The sequence below is a fragment of the Equus przewalskii genome, chromosome 13 (assembly GCF_037783145.1).
Source record: "Equus przewalskii isolate Varuska chromosome 13, EquPr2, whole genome shotgun sequence".
Taxonomy (NCBI): Eukaryota; Metazoa; Chordata; class Mammalia; order Perissodactyla; family Equidae; genus Equus; species Equus przewalskii.
This window is the reverse complement of record NC_091843.1, coordinates 24,966,695-24,986,969: the sequence shown is the minus strand read 5'-3', so window position 1 is coordinate 24,986,969 and position 20,275 is coordinate 24,966,695. Positions and strand designations below refer to the sequence as shown.

Genomic DNA, 20,275 nt, shown 5'->3' with positions numbered 1-20,275 from the left:
AAAATAATAATTTCTTCTACTAGATGTAAACTTTCAAGGCTGGGAAATTCATAACGTGGAACAATACACGTCACCTGATGGGTATGAGTGAAGATTTCTTGAATGAAAGAATGAATGAGTAAATGATAATTTTTTGGATATAAATTTTCAAGAGAAAAAAAGTAAATGAGGAGAAAACAAAAAGATACCAAAGTTTTAATCAAACAACCAAATTACTAGCTTCAATTTTAGTGTTTTTTTTTTTTCCTATCCATCCACCTACAACAGCAGCATTGTTACTCTTGATCATTGGGAGTTAAGGATAATGACCCTATGAGATCTTTATTCAAGAATGTCTCAAAAGGCAAGAAGGAAACTCATTTCTCCTCAATTTCTGAGGTTTCGTTTTGCTGAGTCGTTTTCACTTAATCTTCAAATGACCAGAGAATTCTGCTCACCAACATAAATCACCACTGGAGAATTCTGATCCATTAGAGTTGGCTTATAATTAGCAAAGGTATTTAAATAAAATACTGAATCACTTTGAAGATGACTGTTCAGTTAGGAAATGATGACGTCAGAGACCAATACCCTCATTTGTCAGCAGGATAGCTCATTCAATTTAGGGAACATTCAGAGACTAAAAGCTGGAACTTGGGTGTTTCAGCATCAGTAAACCCTGGCGCTGGGAAAGGCCTTCTCACACCACAGGCACAGCAGGCGTCCCCTTATAACCAAGACTGATGAAATGGTCGACTGAGGGTCAGACAGGCTGGTCAGAAACAGAATCTCAGTCCTTTGGCTCTTAACATGGTTCTATTTGGAACTGTTGTTTGGCTCAATACATTGAAATGTGACGTCAACTCACTTACCACATATTTATTGAACAACTACCATTGTGACAGATATATTGCCAGGATTCCAGCAGCAGCACAAATGAACACAAGATACTTCATGCCTTTGACAAATTTACATTCTGGTAAAACAAGAAGATAAATCACTGAAACACATAGCAGAGTGAAGACAAAGCTTAAGAGATGTAAACTGACAGAGAAGTTATATAACACATCCTATTTGAGTAAATCAAGCAAGGTTTCATGGTGGAGATACCATACTGAGATGAACACTGAAGGATGGGTAGGATAGCAACAGATGGAGATTGGAGATATAGAGGGCATTCTATAAGCAAATATGTGCAGCTGAGAAAACTGGGGCATATTTTCATAAGAAGAGCAAGCAATTGAGTTTGAATAGAGCATATATTCCTTGGAATAATATAATGGAAAATGAGTCTGGAACTAGATTTTGCCCATATTATATGTGTGATGAGTGTTATATTGGTAATGAAGGATTCAGTAAGTGAAAGCCATGGATTTGAGGCCAGTAGTTACCATTGACTTGTCTTTGTTCTGAGACAGTAGACCATACCTCTGTCTATTTGTGAAGACATGAGAAATCCAAGGCTAGACCGGATTAGGAGAACAACTAAGTTTGTTTCTGCTACAGTTTTCTCTCTTTGGACCTGTCACCACAGCCTTCTCCCTCTCTCCATTCTTCTCTAAGTGGGACTTGTATCTGATCCCACTCCTGGTGAGGAATGACCGACAATGGCCTGGGGATTGGAACGGTGGGAATAATAGTTCTAAGGAGCATTTCCATATTATCAGGAGGACTCCTAAAGTAAAACACTTTAGGACTCTTAGGAACCACATTATAGTGGTAGAACGTGAGGCAGTAGGGTAAATAGTTTGAGGTGGAGGAACACTGGCATGGACCCCCCTGCCCCCAAATCATTTAAAGCAGAACAGCATCTACATGTCTCCTTTCTGTGTCTCACAGGGACCATTGGTTGTAAGAGCGACAGCCTGATTCAGAGTGTGGATGACTCAGGACAAACTACTCCCAAGAGTGGAAATTACTCAAAGCATAGGTACCATGCTTTGCTAGTCATATTCTTTTCATGAACTAGTGAAGGGGTATGAGGCAGTTAGGATAGTGGAAAGGCAACTAAAAATCAGGAGATTCTAGATTTTAGATCCAGATTTAGTAGCATGTTCACATTTGTTAAAAAAAAACACACCGAGAAATGGGTATATAAGTTCTAAGAGCCATTTAACCTCCCTAACATCAAAAAGAAGGCATAAATTATGGGATGTCCCTCCCTGCAGTGCAGAGGCAGAGTTCCTTTCATGGTGCCTGTCCAGTACAGAGGGCTGCGGGGAGGTGGTAGCTGCAGAGGGATGACTGGCAGGGGAACTGGGGACCTGCATCTTCAGTCAGTTCCACGAGGTGACATTCTGTCAGGAAGATATTCCGCTGGGCAGGTGGCCCCTGTGGGTGATGCTGGGAGTGCCACTGTTTGCAGGAAGGAGAGATCACGTTCCGGAATGCTGCTCGGAAGCGGTGAGAGAGCACGTTATAGATAATGGGGTTGACAGCTGAGCTCAGGTAGAAGAAGACACCTGGAACGCAGGGGATTAGAAGAGACATGCCAAGGAGAAGCTGAATGAGAGGCATAATAGGGGAAGCATAAATATTTAACAAAGGCCTAGGTCCCTGTGATTGCCTCTTTTGGAAGTGATCATATATACAAGACTCTAACTGAGAATACAAAATGCTCTGAACTCATCTATCACCTGTGTGCTTAGGAATCAAACACAGAAAGATTAAACAGTCTTGGAAAAATTTAGGCTGGCATGGGATCTCTCTGAGATGTTCAGCAACTTCCTTTGATCCCCACTTGTTTAATTAAAGAATATCTTTCTGTAACATGAATGAGAAATGCTTAAGTATCAGAGGAAAGAGAGATGTTTTTATCTTATTGGAGTTTTGCTCAAATCTATAATTTGAAACTGTAAGTAATGGAGGAATGGAAAATCAGTCAAGGCATAGTCCCTGCTGAGATTACTTATAATGCTAAATATCTCTTCCAAGAAATATTCCCCAACGTCCTTTCCCATCTAGCCTTTCCCCTCGATGACTCTTCCCACCTTATTTCCAACTTTATTGAATAATTATATTTTGCCATTATTTTTTCCAGCAAATGCCTTGCATACTGCCATTTTCTTCTTTGGTATAGACCCTTTCTTTTTTGTCATATTTTATTTTATTTCCTCAAGGCCCAAGATAAGCCTAAGGTTGAGAATCAGAGGACTTAGTTTCTGACCTTGGCCCTTGCTTGCTCTGTGACCTTAGACAGAATTGGCATTTCAATTTTTTTTCCTCTGTAAATTGAGAAGGATAATACCATTCTCGCCCACCTTCCTGGATTATTGTGAGGCTAAAGTTGAGATACTATCCACAGAGGGGTTGAGAATGGCTAAGAAGATAAAATAAGTGATAGGTACTGTTATCAATGTATTCATTGTTGTCTTTGTTTATATAGTCCAGGACATTCTGAGTGCCATGTGCCCTGTGTACTGAACTTGGCAGAGAGGAATATAGAGGGGGAATATTTCCATGGACTGTTAATTCATTCAATAGGTAAATACTGATTAAACTCTTATAGCAGGAACTTTGAGGTGCATTGGAAGGTAGTAGATTTAGACTTTGTTCTCCAGAGACTTAAATAGTATTACAGAGGCAAGATCTATGCCTAACTTCAATAATTAATAAAAGAACAATACCAACAATATCCATCAAGAGCAAAATATGTGTTACCAACAGTCATGCTATGGAAATTCACATAATGGCATAAACACAAAGACTGTGATGGTTATGAAAGATTTAAGGGGGATGATGGGACTCTAGCCAGACCCTGACTTGAGTAGGATACAGTTGGGGAAGAGATGAGAGAGTACTCCAGGTAGAAGGCATAGCATGCACAAATGTGCGGAGGCAGGAACGGTTATATTGCATAGGAATACTGCAGAATATGTAGAACTCCCTAATTAACAGTGACAAACAAATGGTCGATGAATGGGAATACTATAACTTGAAGATCAAAAGGCAAGTTAGGAGCATTTTCTGTAGCACTTAAGAGATTTAGACTTCATCTGTTGGCAATACGGTAGTGGGAAAGATGATATCTTAACAAGAAGATGTTATTATAAATGCCATAATTTGGAAATCTTAAAATGGTTGTCTTGATGCATCTGGAGAGGTATCAGTCAATGAGTCAAGTCTCATGTGATCTTGTAATGATCCAGTTTATTTAACTACTTCCATTTTTCTCAGATTAACCACAAAAATAAGAGTTATAAATATTTTTGAGATTTCACTTAGAATAATAGTTTAACATGGAAGAAAGTACTAAGGCCCAGGTATAAGCTGCATACAAGCCCTGCTGAGTACAAACAAGAGGGTGATAGAAAATAGATAATATGCATGGTACTCAATGTATATATATGAATGCTATTGTTTTTGCTCTGTGCACATCTGGTGCTTAACTTGCACAAATTGATCCTATCTTTCCTTTTTGATGATGTCTTCGATAATCTAAAGAGCCCACAGAACTAGTCAGTGATGAGCAGAGGTAAAGGGACAGAAGTGGTCTGAACCTAAGTCTAACAATCACACTGACTGAGAAAGAGGGATCTGGGTGGCCATTCTCTGCTCCATTTTGGGGGAAAGAACCCTAAACTTGAAGTTAGATGACTTGGGTTTGAACCCTATTTTTACTATTTGCCAGCCGAATGCCTTTGGGCAAGTCATTTCTTCTTTGTGAAACTGTTTCTTCATGTACAATGTTGACAATATCTACTTAACAACCTTGTTGGGATGATTATAGAAAGGTATATAGCTTTTTAGAGCTTAAAAAGCCCCTTAATAGTTACTATGTTATTTGCTTCTTATCATCAGCCCATGGTTTGTATAGAGAAGGCATTATTGCCATTTCACAATGGGTACAGTTGAGGAAACTTTGGCATGAAGGAAGCCTCCTTCTTCAGGTCACTCAGAATGTTAACGGTGGGTCTGAGATGCAAATACAGGTCCTCTGACTTAGTGACCTTTCCACCACTATTTCCACCATGTTATATCTATGGTATCCTTAGCAAGCAGCCTTAAAGTAGCCTAAAAACAGACCTTGATGTACCATGAATACCCTCTGGTTGGCATTTATGAGGATCTAACACTTGCTGAAGACAATATGAGATTTCAGGGACATGAGTGTTTAATATATAAGAACCAATTCAATCACGTAGCCATTGGAAGGCAAACCGAAGGAATCACTCCTTAGGTCATTTTCTTGATGTAATCATCATGTTTAGAATTGAAGTCTTCCATAAAGTAGCATCTAAAATGGTAATCTGATATATTTCTTTTGGACAAGTAACATACCTAATCAATATTTGAATAAAATAAAAATCCAGTTATTTGTCATTGTATGCAAGTCCCTATGGTAAATTGGTATATTCAGATAGAAGCTATTGCTCTAAGCAAGATGAAGAAGCTGCAATTAGCTGGACACTTACGATGCAACCAAAGCAGCTAAGCACTTACCTGATACCACGTGGATGAGATTGAACACAGCAGCCAGGGATTCAGTCCACTCCTCCACAAAGCTGAAGAAGAGTCGGTCAACATGGAATGGGATCCAACAGATCGCAAACACTAAGACCAAGACAACTGGAAAAGGATGATGAATGGGAGAGCAAAAAACAGTCAAAGCAAGAATAGGTAAACAGTGCCCGCTCTGAGTCCATGCATTCCTTCTAGCGTTTTCCCCTCCATCTTTGTGAAGCTATCATTGTTATGGGCCAACTAGATCCTAAAGAGCTTCTACATAGACTATTTAAATATAAGAATGAATTGTTTGGATTTGGGACCAGTTTTCCATATGATTGTACAAGATTTCTTGTATAATGTGTTTCCTTTAGAACATTTAAAATAGTATTGCATTTATTCAAAGTTCTGAAAACATTCTATTGTGGAAAATACATTATGCTGCAAGTAAACTGTTGGAACCACATAAACTGGTTATATAAATAAGTGGCTGGGTTCAAGCAATTGGTGTTCTTTAAAGTCGAAGATTAATAACAAACTGTTCAATGTAGTGTGAATTTATCTTGCTGCTCTAGAAATAATTAGAAGCTTCTCTGAATTCAGTCATTTAAAATTCTGTGAGGGGTGAGGGAGGAGAGAGAGAAAGATTGAAAGACCGTGAGCTATTGCTTTACAAGCATCTTTTGATTGGGTTGGGATTGGGGTGTATCTGTTATACAATAAATTGCTCGAGCATAGAATTCCTTCCAATTTCTTTCTGTTTGTTTTTACTTTTTATTTCGAAGTAATTATAGATTCACAGGAAGTTGCACCCTCTAGTTTCTTCTTTTCAGGTCTCAAGACAGAGATTGGTGCTACCATAGTTTCTCTTTGGGGCATTTAATCTCCATAAACACAAATATGTATGTTTTTGTTCTCTTCTGAAGTTATAAAATACTTTTCTTTCCCAAGACATGATGTTTGAGATTTGCCTCAAAATAATCTTGTAGGGGCTTGGGGAGAGAGAGGGATCTAGATGAAACAAGACTAGCTGTGAGTTGATAATTTTTGAATCTGGGTGATGAGTACATGGGTGTTCATTTTACAGTTCTCTGTACTTGTGAGCACGTTTAAAGTTTCCATAGTAAATAGCACATATATTTCTTGTTGGCGTTAAACATATTGAGAGTAAGTTGTCTGCCTGTGTGTGTCAAGAACATCTGCAAGCTGCTTCTGAGTTTAACTCCCAAGGAAAAGTTCCTAATCTGCTCACTGCCTACAATTCCCTTTAGTTAAAAACTTAGTTCCCGTTAAAATTGAACCCTCTGCCCCCAAACGCAAATATTTTACGGTATATTTTATCATTGTGACTTTAATGTGAGTGCGCTTCAAATCTTTATGTGAGAGTAGATTAGAATCAAGGAGAAAGGGGGAGAGGTAATGGACACTTGATTTCTTTTGTTGTTGTTGTTTGTTGAGGAAGATTAGCCCTGAACTAACATCTGCTGCCAATCTTCCTCTTTTTTTGCTGAGGAAGACTGGCCCTGAGTTAACATCTGTGCCCATCTTCCTTTATATGTGGGACGCCTACCACAGCATGGCTTGCCAAGTGGTGCCATGTCCGCACCCGGGACCCGAACCGACGAACCCTGCGCCGCTGAAGCAGAACATGTGCACTTAACCGCTGCGCCACCGGGCCGGCCCCTAGTTTTCTTAATATGGAAAGTCAGGAGCCAACAGGGGCTAAATGATTTCCAAGAATATGACTATTAGAGTCGAAAAGACGAACTTCAGTGACTTCATAGTTCTTTTGTTCATGAACGCCAGATACAGTGAGCGTTTCATGTGTGTATTAGCCTGGAGAATTTGTTTCTTTCAAACCTTTGGTTTTGACTTGGAAAGAATATTATAAACTTCCTTTCTCTCATCAGTATCTCTCACAGATAGATCTCATCATAGATCTCTTGTAAACCAGCATCTCATCATAGGCTGGTGCTGGATCATATATTTTTAAAACATTCTTTTGGGAGAGTGCGGATCAGTGCCTTGATATATTTTTAAAACATTCTTATCTATACAGAAAAGTATACTGTTTTATATAAAATCACAAATGTCATAGACGGAATGACTACTTAGAAATACTCTTGGCCAGATATTCTTAATCTGGAAGTAAGAGATCCCATGGAGTCCAAGAATGGGTATCAGGGGATTCATGATCCCCTGAAATGGATTGTAAAACATTTTGTGTATATGCGTTTGTACATTTCCTGAATGAAAAGTTCACAGCTTTCATCATATTTTTAAAGAAACCTATCCACAAAATAGGTTAAAACCCACTTTCTCCTGGAGAGGGAGAGAGATGCTCAAAGGCCCAGGGAGTAGATGTTATTTACCAAAATAGAAACAAAACAGACAGGTCTTAGAGACTTGAGTGAGACAAGAAAGTCCAGAACATTATATTAAGTTTCTGGAGAATTTGGATCCCGAGCTCAGCAGCACTTTCTTAGGACAAAATACAACTCCTTTGCTTTCGCAAATAAGCAAAGAAAACCCCCAAACAAAATGAAGGACTTACACAGCATTTTGGTAACTGATTTTCTGGAAGGTCTTTGAACATTTGCAGTCACTTCATCTGCCTCAAGGTGTTGTTCTTTCCTTAGCTGCAAGGAAGTAGAAAGGGATGTTAAGAAAGAGAAACGTTTTTTCCTCCTGTTAAGATCCAAGAAGGGTAATTCTAACACTCATTTTGCAGACAAAAAACTGGGACTTGAAATGTAAGGATTTGTCTAATGTTTAACAATAAATTGGAGGTGGAGTTGGATCCAGGTCGCCTAACTCAACTGGATAGATGGTTGTGGCCAACTTGTAGTGCATCCATTTATCATAGGCTATTCTGTAAAACCTAGTCATGTAGTATGTTAATAGACATTCAGTGAAAAATGTAAAATTCTGAAGTAAAAAAAATTGTTAGATAGGCTTTTCCATTCATTCATTCACTTATTCATTCCATAATTATTAGAATGGAATCCCTCTGCTATGCGGTGTCTAGGCAGTAGAAAAAACCCAGGTGTTATTCCTGCCTCACGAATTTTCTAGTCTTCATTGTGGGTCTTCTTAGAGCCTTTAATATGCCGATGGACACTATGAATCTTCACGAGGGATAGTGTTTCACCCTCCTCCCACCCCCACCTTCCACGCCCCGCATCTCCCACCCCAGCTTCAAGGGGGATAGTACTTCTTTGACTAAACAGTGCTCTCCCTCAACCCCTTTCAGTGCAATACCTAGTACCATCTTGAAAAGCACAATTTGGGAAATTCCGCTTTACTAGTATTACTGATAGGAGTGCATACGCTTCTGAGTTTAGATGTTAAAATATATTCATCCTTGTTGGAAGATGTGGTGATCCTTGAAATAGCACCTTAACATTTCAGATATGAACACTGCCTGTACACGCAATCTTTCTTGTCTGGTTTGAGGCTCACCTTCCCCTGGAAGACTTTGGTGGCCACTGGAGCCTGTTGTCCTCTCCTTCGTCTGAACTCCCATAGCACTGAAGATCTACATCATCCGTCTAGTTGTGAAATTTTTGTGGGGATATTCAGTCAGATAAAAGAAGCTTTAAGAACTCTTGATAAACTACCATCAAATATCTAGAAGATAGTATAGTATATATTTGCCAATTGGTTCTCTAGCATTCATTCTCCTCTTACCAATAGTACCCTAATTTTTCCTTAGAGAATTTGCCCCTTCCCCATTCTTAGTCATTAATTTGGGTGGCATGATCTCATCCCCAGCTCCACGTTTAGTCCCTGAATAACTTAGCTACTATCCTCCAGTCAGTGATTGGATAATTGGGACCAATGAGATTTCATGTATTTGCTTGTACTTTTAGGGATGGAAGTTTCATTTCGCTTTTGTTGGGACTGCCAGAGGGACCCCTTCTTGTTCTCTGCATGTGAGGTCTGGATTTACAACAGCGTTTTTTTTTTCCACCATGAGGAAAGTGCTTGGAGCCACCAATGGGCCACTGTGAGGATCTTGAGGTTGAAACCAACACCATAGAAAGGAGAGCAAAGAAATAGAATTAAAGCTACATCCTTGATGACAATGCTTGTGTTTTACTCGATTAATCTTCATCAAGAACCAGCTCTACTTCTGGACTTATCAGGTCTATTGTCCCTTTCATATTTTGTCAGGCTGAGTTGGGGTTCCCTCATTAGCAATGTAGAGAGTCCTGACAAACTGACTGAGGACATCCGGTGGAAGGAAAATTCAACTTATTCTATGTAGTCTCAGGGCAGATTAGGGTCAATTTATTGGGTTATAAGGAGATATCTTCCAATTCAACCTAAAGAAGAAATCATTGTGGCTATGTGTAACAATGGAGCAGACTGCTCGAAGAAGCAGTGAGCTTCCTGGACTGAGTGGCATTTTGATGGAATATTTTAGAGAGGATATTTAAAATTAAGTAAGACTTGGAGGAAAGGGTCATTAAAATTTGCCTCCAAAGTTCAACAAATCAATATACTGTCTTCCTAACAAACACGTAAGCTCCTAGAAGTCAACTAGCTCTCAGGACCACACCAGCCCTGAAGCATCCACTTAGATGATTAACAAACCTGGCCACCTGTCTCTTGAATATCAAGTCATGTGCCACATAAGGATGTTTCAGCCAATGACAGACTATGTATACAACAGTGGTCCTGTAAGATTAGTACCATATAGCTTGAGTGTGTAGTAAGCTATACCATCTGTGTTTGTATGAGTACACTCTATGGTGTTCACACAATGACTAAATTACCGAACCACACATTTCTCAGAACGTATCCCCATCATTAAGTAATACGTGACTGTATTGGTGCTCTCTACATGTACCTATGTTTTCACAAACTGAGGGATTAAAGTTGCTGTGACATTTGACCCTTCGGAGGCATCTAGAATTTGGAAAGAAATAGGGGAAAATATTGTGCCGTCATTAGGAATATATGGGAGGAAAGCTAAGGTGATGTTATTAACATAACAGGAAAACAACAAAATGCAGGTAGAGTGCTGTGTCGGTGCCTGGCACATGAGACTCAAGAGGTAATATATTATTGTCATGATTCTGATTATTGTCCTGAATTTACTTGAAAGACATCATAAGAACTGCATTTTTATGAAATCGAGTTATTTATTTATATCTGTGGGCCCACTTGCGTGGGTTATTGAGTCCCTTCCAGAAATTCTCCCTCTCACGGTACCACTCCCTGACAAGCAGTATTTGTGCTGTTACAAAGAAGCAGCCAGATGCACTGAGAAGAAAAACATTGGTGTTTAGGGTAAAGCCATGCATCAAACTACAAATCTTACTAACATCTTCAATTAAATCTACTAAAGGTTATCATTATTTCCTGCCATTTAAAAAATGTGATTATTACAAGACAGTTATTCCATTATTTGATTTAATTCTATAATTATGAACAATGAAAGGATATTAAGATCTATTAGTCACTTCTTTGGGTGAGTTTAATAATTCTCGATGGTAATGTCTTCACCCCAAGGAACGATTTCCTTAAATCAAACATCAAGCAAACAGTTCATACAATTCTTCTATGAACAGGCTTCCTGTTCAGCGTAGTTTGCACTGAAAAGAAAATCATGTATCTACTAATCGTTGCTTACTTTTCAGCTTCCTTAGCTTATAGAGACACAACTAGCTAATTAGAGGAGGAGTAGAAACAGACTATTTATGCATGTTCTACATTGTTCCTGCAGAATTCGCAGAGATTGACATTGTAGAATAGAATCCAAACAATTTGTCTAGCCAATATTAAATGCTATTTTGTTACTGAATAATTTCATTTCCCTTCACATGTTTACCAAAGGAGATATTCAACTATTGGTTATTCTCACTCACCCCAAACTTTTATTTTAAAACTCAAGTTACAAAAAGAGGAGTGAAAAACTGTGGTCACTATACAGGAGGTTTAGAAGCCTGCCTACCCAGTCCCTTTAGCTATATAAGGTCAAAAGTCAGGGGGAGGTCTATGGGGTTGATTATCACTCAGGTTGATATATTATCCTGATCAGTTATTTATATGATTAAAATCATTCTGCCAGCTGTTCATTTATATAGTTTGTGGAGACTAATTTGTGTACATATCTCTACAATCTGAACAAAATCTCTTTATTAAAAAAAAATCAGTCCAACTCTGGCTAGCATGGCTGAATCCTGCTACAATTCATAATCAATCCTCTTCAATTTAAGCATTAATGCTTCATGCAGGAGATGCAAGGACTAAGTGAGAGCTTCAGCAGAACTTCCTCCCAGATGGGAAGACATGTGCCCTGGGATTGTCTATTTTCTATCTCTAACATGTTTGAACCCTGGAGAGGAGCTCAGTGGAGACCTGTGTCTTGGAATGATGAAGCAGCACGGAATGCACAGCCTTGAGTATGCACATGGCTCCCCTCCTTCTTTCCTGCTCCTGGAATTTCATCAGTCTTGAGTTTTCTGCCTTCTGAAGGAAGTGGGTCCCAGATTCAATCGCAACTTGAGACTTGCCAAGGGAGTCAATAATTTAACAATCATCAAACTTGCTTGTGTTTCTTTAAATCTCTTAAATCAAAAAGGCCATCTGAGACAACGTTTCCAAGTCTCTTGTTTTGAAGGTAGAGAAGCTGAAGTCCAGCAATGAGGGAAATATTTAACCTCATTCATTCATTCATTCATTGAGCTTACAGTCTAGCTGGAAAGAAAGATAATAAGGAACCCACAAGTATAGAATTATAAATTGTGATAAAAGCAATGAAGGGGAATCACTAGGAACCATGAGCACCTATCCTGTCGCTAGGTAGCTAGGTAGGACCAGGCAGTTAGGTAATCAGGGAGGGCTTCCCTGAGGAAGTGTGAGTGAAGTGTGATTTAAAGGATACGTGAGAATTAGAAAGGCAAAACGGATTGTGGTGGTAGACAGTAGGAACATTTAAGGCAAAGATACAGCAAAAGGTACAGCATGTGCAAAGGCCTTAAGGCCAGTGCCACAGACAGGACTTACTTCTCCCGACACCTAGGCTGGAGATCTTTAAATTCTTCTAAGAGTGACTTTCTTAGTGGTTAGTTCCTTTCCTGGTATCCTTTGGGTAACACCTCATCCTTCCAGAGGACAGAATGCTATATGTTGCACTACATACACAAGACAAACTAGGGTGGTTCCTTAGCTGTTGTCTGAGCTGTCCCTTAGCTCCTGATACAAGGTAGCTGAAGATTCATGACAACAAAACAAAGTGAAACTCAAAGTAATTGGTTGGGGTGGGGATGGGGAATGTGTGTTTCCTACTCAAAGTTAAGCATTTCCCCCAAACTGACTCAAGACAAGTGATTGGTGTTGAATGAGACGGTACTGGTAAGTTTCAGGTGGAGATTTCTCCTAGGGCTCCTGATATTTAGAATCATGCAGAAGTCCTTTCTCCCCAGTGAGATGCACATGGCATTCTAAAGACATGATCATGAGCTCGTCTCGGGTGATATATGTCTCTGGGAATACAGGGACCAGCACTCCAGCAGGAAACTGGCACAACTCTCTGCCTGATTAGATTTACTGCTGTGTCCAGACATCTGGGGTACTTAGAATTCATTCTTCCTGCTTAGACTTTGCCATTCACCTTAGACACAGTAGATATTCAAAAGGGCCACCTGTGGGGCACTCATTTCTGACATTCACCTTTCTCAGAGAGGCAGTGAAACGGGAGTCTATTAATTGTCACATAACACACAGTGTCAGAGCCCTCTTGGAGCCTGTGATGTGAATGTGATGCCTGCTTTGTTTTCACTTTCAGTTATAACTCACATTGCTCTCGCTCACAGATCTTTTTTTTCCTTCTTTTGAGGAATCACAGACTGTTAGAGCTATCAGAAGCCTTAGACATAATCTGATGTGATCCTTTCATTTTATTAATGTGAAAACCAATTCCAGGAGAGAATTGTGCGGCTTGCCTAAGGGCATATTATGTGTGAGCTTCAGACCTGGGAGTCGAAATACTCTCATGACTGTTTCCTACACACGCTAGCTCCTTAAATGGGTATAACACCGTCACAGTTAGATCTCATCTCTGTGAATTTGGATGCAGACTATATCAGGAGAAGAATTATACAGATTCATTCCTACCCTCACCAAAAATAGTTCTCTTAGAAAATTTAGATCCAGAAAAAAGAAAAAAAGAAAGAAATCTATTTACCACCACGAGCACAGGAGAGGAAGCTTTCCTTATAAGATAAGTTGCAAACTAAGTGATAACTTTCTATTCATCCCAGCTATCCTTTATTCACACTGTCTCCTAATAAACTATGTTATGTGCTCTGTTCATCTCCCCACCGCCACCCCCAGTCTCCAGCTGCTCAAGAGAAGTCCAAGCTGACCTCACTCCAGCCGTATTTTTGCATTTTAACCTGACACTTCAACCAAAGGCTCAAAGCAACCACAAGGATGAGTCTGACTTTAAAATTGTGCACCTGTCTTGGAGTATAAAACAGGTAGGGATAGTGTATATTATATTATACTCAGACGAAGTTGGTGCAGAGGAAAATTTCAATGCATACAGGAGGTGGAGGCAAGAAAGAGACAGCAGGGTGTGGAGCAGTCTCTCTGGGGGTGGCCACCTTGTGCTATTTAAAACGAGGCTCCACCTCACACCCACTGGATCCGATTTTCCTGGGGGGAGGGGTCTGCACATTGGTACCCGTAGTAAGGTTCCTAGGTGATTTCCAGGAACATTCCAGTTTGAGAACCACAGGCACAGAGGGAAGAAGAATGGAAAGTGAGTGAAAGGAAATGATTTGTAGTTATGGTTACTATTTGCCTAATTTGAGGCAAGTCCTTTAACTTCTCAGTTTCCTCTTTGAGCGGATTCTATTTTTTTCTATGCCCCCTTCCCATTTCGAATTCCTCCCATTCTAAGTTTTTCTCTGAACTTTGAGTCAATGAAAAAAAGAAGGGATGCTTCCCTAAGCCAGCCAGCTTGGATACTCACTCTGAGCCCCATGAGGTAGTAGAGGATACTGATGACAGTCATGGGGAGGATGTAGAAGAGGAAGGAGGTAATCTGGATGATGAAATTGTAGATCCACATGGGCTTGATGACGGTACAAGTGGCGGAGCCCGGGACCAAGGACCCATTGGGGAAGTAGTGGAGCTTGATGCCGTGGATGCTGGTGTTGGGCAGAGAGAAGAGAAAAGACAAGCCCCAAAGGATGCCAATGATCTTGAGGGCCCGCCGCCGGGTGCTCTCCAGCTTGGCTCGGAACGGGTGCACTATGGCCACGTAGCGCTCCACGCTGACCGTGGTGACGCTGAGGATGGAGGCAAAGCACACCGTCTCAAAGAGGGCGGTCTTGAAGTAGCAGCCCACCGACCCAAAGAGAAAGGGGTAGTTGCGCCACATCTCATAGACTTCCAAGGGCATCCCAAGGAGCAGGACCAGGAGATCAGAGACAGCCAAGCTGAAGAGGTAGTAGTTGGTGGGTGTCTTCATAGTCTGGTGCCGAAGAATCACCAGGCACACCAGGAGATTGCCAACGACCCCCACCACAAAAATAAGCGCATACACCACAGTCACCGGGAGGGAGAGGTGACTGCGTGGAGGCCCGCAGAGGAAGGTGAGGTAGTCCTCAGTGCTGTTTAGGTATTTCTTGAGTGGATCTTCCAGTTCCTGCTGGTGGATCCAGGAAACATTCTCATGTTTTTCCATCACTGACATTAAAATCCAAGCCCCGAGCCTCTTCTGGTTTGAGCGTTTGTCCCAAGCTGAGCCAGAAAGGAAAGAGAAAGTAGGCAAGAAAGCAGACTCAGTAAAGGAGGCCGGGAGAGGGTGATGCTTCAGCCAAGTTTGGCAGTGATCCCTTTTGAAGAGCTCCTGAGACAGAAGCCCCGCCCCTCCACAGGCTGTGGGCCAATGAGTGTGTGTCAGACGGCTCAGTAAGAGGACAGCTGGGTGGGGCGTGCTGGCTTTGCCTGCAGGGAGCAGGAGAGAAGCGGGAGACGTTTCTCTGAATTGGAAGGAGCTGGCAAAACAGAGCTGACACAAACGGTGACACTAACTTCAGTAAGGTGTGGGCGCTCTGAGCAGTGCATTTGGCAAAGTTGGGGAAATCTGGGTGGAAATACAAATTCAAGTTGCAGGGTCATGGGTAGAAGAGTACAAATCTCCATTGATCCTTGTCACTTGTACAGCATGACAAAAATGGGAGATCAATAGGTTTCTCAAGTTATCTTCTTCCGCTGGAAATTCAGGGCTCCCTGGGGAAAGCATGATCAATGTGCCTTTTTGGTTTTGATTGCATTCACAATAGAATCCAAAGCCTACAGGAACACTTGAACAGCCTCTAGTCCTGCCCGCTGTCTGCCATTTCAGCCACTTTGGTGTGCCTTGCTGTAGAAAAGACAGTGGGATTTAGAATCAGGCACAGCCATAGGAATTCTGTAAGACTTTGGGAAAGTTACTCAGACTCTCAGAGCCTCATTCCCTTATCTGTAAACTGGAGATTCATCCATTCTATCTTATTCAACAAATCCTTCTTGAGGATTCACTATGTACCAGGCAATGTTCTAGGCTTTGTAGAAATATCAGTGAACAAGCATGACAAAGTCTCTACCTGCATGGAGCTTTTCTTACATAGGGAATTCTGAAAACACACAAGCAAACCAATAAATTAATGACACGATTTCAGATAATAATTTGTGCTGTGAAGAGAAAAAAGGAAAAGACATCATTAAACATGAGGCTGGAGGTATTCTTTTATAAAGTATGGTCAAAGAAGACTTATCTCAGGAGATGTCATTTGGGCTGAGTTCTGAATGATGAAAAGTCAGTCGTAAAAGAGCTAAGAGAAGTGTATTCAGCAAAAGTAACAGCAAGTGCAAAGGTCCCGGGGCAGTAATAAGTTTGGCGAGTTTCAGAAACATCAAGAAGATTGGTATAGATGGGATTTAAATGAGTAGACAGGAGAGGATGAATGATTAGATTGAAGTGGCTGGCAGGGGGAGGATCATGTAAATTTTTCTAGGATTTGATAAAGTTTGGATTTTATTTAAACTTCAGGGACTTAGAATCTGATTCAATCTGATGCAAATGTTTTCAATAACTAGATTCACATAAGTAGAATTCCTGGGTCAAAAAGACAGAATTAATAAGAATTAACCCTAAATATATTTCTTTGTAACTCCCCTTTTTAAGCCAGTGTCAGAGACGATAAAAAAGTTAAACTCATCTTTCACATTCTAGTCTTCCCAAAGGCTATTTAAATTTACAGGTCCTCTAAGGTGACTGAGAGAGCATACGCCCCCCCAAACCTCGCCAACACAAGACATCACCAGAGTTTACTTTTGGGGATACAATATTGTTTTCATTTGGTTTAAAGTTGACTATCTTTTACTACTTCATAGTCGATTTCCTTTTTTTTCCTTTGGAATGCCTCTTCACACAATTCGCCCAGTGTAAGTAATAAATAACTAGCAAACTAGACTTTTGAAAACACCATAGAAACAGAGACCAAAAGGTGACATTCCAGTTAAACAGTTGGAACTTTGAGAAGAGTCGGAGGAGGGCAGCCCAGATGGTAAGAAGATTGGAAATCGTACAAGTGATGGTACAAAGCACAGCGGAGGGTTTGGCCTGGAGGAAAGAGCACTTGTGTAGGACGTGATTATGAGAATGGCTTGCACATCTCTAAAAGATTGCCATATGGAAGATGAATTAAACATTCTCCGTGTTGCTTCTTTGACCCAAATAAAGATGCTACAAACAGGTGAATATTAAGTTAAAATAAGGAAGAGATTTCTAATGATTCTCCGAATTCTTGGAATAAAAATAAAGGAAGTTCTATGAGAGGCAGGGACTTCCCTGGAAAGGACGATAGTTAAGAGAGACTGGAGACCCTTCAGAGCTGCCGAAAAGGATTATAAGTCAGATAAGAATGGATGAGCTTCTTGCTGCTCAGAGTGTCCTCCACAGACCAGCAGCATCCGCATCAGCATCGTATGCAGAATTGGGGGCCCAGCCCGGACCTCCTGCATCGGAGCGTGCGCTTCAACAGGACGCCCAGGAGATTTGTTTGTACGTATCGTGTGGGGAGGACTGGACCAGCCGACCTCTGTAGTTCTTCCTTGTATGATCCTGTGAGTCTGGTGTGATTTCAAGGGAAGGGAACTGGGGTGTGGTGTGAGGACAGCGGAGGGGATCCTGTTGAGCTGGCGAGGCTGGTAAGAGTTTTCAAACTACGCCCGTCATTTCCGCATCAAGTTCTCAGCAGAGCCTGGCATGATCCTGGAAGAAGTGGTGTTGTCTCACCCAGAATCGATTTTGAGCTGTTGACTCTCAGAGCCGGAGGAAACCCAGGTATTGTCTAGTTTATAACTTCATTTGATGTAAGAGGGACTGAACTGAAGGTCAGAGAGGGGCAGTGACTGCTGCCAGCTTAAAATAAAAATTGATGGCTCCTTTATACTGTAATTTCTAACTAGGTTTGTCCTCTCCCTACCTTGCTATCTCTCTCCATCTTTCTCTCCTTCTACCTCTCCCTCCCCATATACACACACACACACACACTTCTTAAATTAAACAACCTTCTTTTTAAGTTAATCTCATGGCTGTCCTCAGGGACAAATGTCAAAAGCAAAGACTGAGGGAAATGCACCTCAGAGGGAATCTTTTCTAGGTGTAGCAAAGCAGGCTGTGAAGAGCAACATGAATAGGCGTTGAAGTCAAAAGGAATATAAACTCAGAATGTAAATACTGTTCAGAGTGATGTATGCTCTTCACGAGAGTCTCCTCAGACTCTCCAGCTGAGGTTTGTCATTGGTTATTTATCTATTGTTTTTAAATACTTTCTTTTTTGAGCATGACTAGCCCTGAGCTAACATCTGCCACCAATCCTCCTCTTTTTGCTGAGGAAGACTGGCCCTGAGCTAACATCCGTGCCCATCTTCCTCTACTTTATGTGTGGGATGCCTGCCACAGCACGGCTTGCCAAGCAGCGCATAGGTCCTCACCCAGGAGCTGAACCGGTGAACCCTGGGCCACTGAAGCAGGACGTGAGAACTTAACCACTGCACCACCGGTCCCACCTCTGTTGTGGGTTATTTTCTTCAAGAGTCTAGGTCATGATTTAGGCCAGAGAAGAAAATAGAGAATAGTCAAGCAGCAGTGGATGGAAGTCCAAATCTCAGCGTTAGAAAACCTGCATACGAATCCCAGTTATATCATCTAAGGGGACTACGTTTGGTCCAAAGGGTCCTTGGGTGTGTTACTTTATATATGTGTACTTCAGTGTCCTAATGTGTAAGAGTAGGGATTATTTTTATTTTGTCTACTCACAGGGTTGTTCTGAGTTCCAATAATACTCAGGGAAAATCCTTTGTAGCTTCCAAGAGATGTTTGCAACTTCTTGTTTGCGTTGTCACTCTTCCCAATGAAGACCTTAAGATTCACAGTGGCAGCCACTGTCTCACTTGTTTGCTGGTCTACTTCCATGGCTAGCACAGTGCTGTCGCATAAAGAGCACTCATTCAAGTTTTGGTTAAATGGACAGATAACACATGAAGAAAAGAAGGAGGAGGGAAGAAAGCCAGAAGCACAGCAGGCTGTCTGCTTGGGTGACATTAGTCTTACTTGTGATTATCAGGTTTCCTGGTGTTCAGGTCTTTCTGGTCTTCTGGTCTGATGTTTCTCTCATAGGTTTTGCTTTTTAGTGATGACACTAGACTGGCTAATGGTGTAGTGAGAAGAACTAGGGCTCTGTGGGCAGGTGGACCTAGGTTTAATTTTGCTGCTTGAAAATATATGACCTTGGGCAACTTACATATCCTATCTGAGCATCAGTTTTCTCATAAGTAAAATGGGATTAAAAATTCCTCACTTAATACGGTTGTTGTGAGGATTAAATGACAAAATCTGTGTAAATAGTTTAGCATGGTGTTTGGCATACAGTAAGCATTCAATAAATGTTATTTTCCTGCACTATGATTTTAAGGAGGTTGATCTACTAATAAAAAGATTTGATCAATGGCTGTTATTCTGGTACATGGTAGGCATTCAATCAATTATTTGAAGTAGAGTGCATGAATGTAATATTGATTTTTATCTTTAATCACATTTTAGTTGAAGGCAATTTATAAGTCCAAGATTTTTGTACATGATTAAATGTTAGCTTTTTATCTTTTATTTGAAAAGTGTTGATTATACTACTTCCGTCTTTTGATATTGAGAATTTTTTCTTTGTTCTGATCTAGATCAATTTTTGTCAATGTATGAAAACTTGAAAAGAAGATATATTTTTGATAATAGATAAAACGTGTTCTGTATCTATTAATTTCACCTTATGGACTACATGAGTTAATTTTCTTTGATGGAAAGCATTAATAAACAAACACAACTTGTTTAGTCGTAGCACACTGGGTAATTCACAAAATTAAAGGGTGAGATAAACAGCCTGGCCTCAAGTGGGAAAGGAACAAGGTGAGCTCTGGAGAGCCAAGCAGCATCACTCGTGAGCAGCATCTTTGGATCACTGTCATCAGATGCTTCATTCCAACTATAATCTCTCCCTTTGGATCTCTGCTTAAGAGTCATATTCCTCAAAGAAAGAGTGAGATTGACTTAGCTTAGATTTCTTGCCTAATTCTGTGAATTACGGAGGAGGTCCAGTTCCCTACTAGATGAAAGGAAGAGGAGACTAGACAGGCCATAACAGAGTTCCACCTACCCAGGTCGCATTTTTGTATCCTCCTTTCAATCTTTCTCTTTCATCTGCCAGACTAAGCCATGGGTGTATTTAGGACTCAGAAAAATGGAAACGTGATTAGCTACATAACAGAACATGGCTGGGCTTGGTTTCAG

General features: G+C 40.7%; 1 protein-coding gene across 1 annotated transcript; it reads right to left on the bottom strand.

Annotated features, from left to right (window-relative positions):
• Window positions 1-838: 838 nt before the first annotated feature.
• On the bottom strand, window positions 839-15,305 carry NMUR2 (neuromedin U receptor 2). The gene is made up of 4 exons (XM_008533781.2): window positions 14,414-15,305; window positions 7,979-8,063; window positions 5,422-5,547; window positions 839-2,441 (listed from the first exon to the last, which is right to left on the bottom strand). The coding sequence occupies exons 1-4, from the start codon at window positions 15,137-15,139 to the stop codon at window positions 2,167-2,169; spliced, it is 1,212 nt and encodes a 403-aa protein (XP_008532003.1). The 5' UTR covers window positions 15,140-15,305; the 3' UTR covers window positions 839-2,166.
• Between the last annotated feature and the right edge of the window lie 4,970 nt (window positions 15,306-20,275).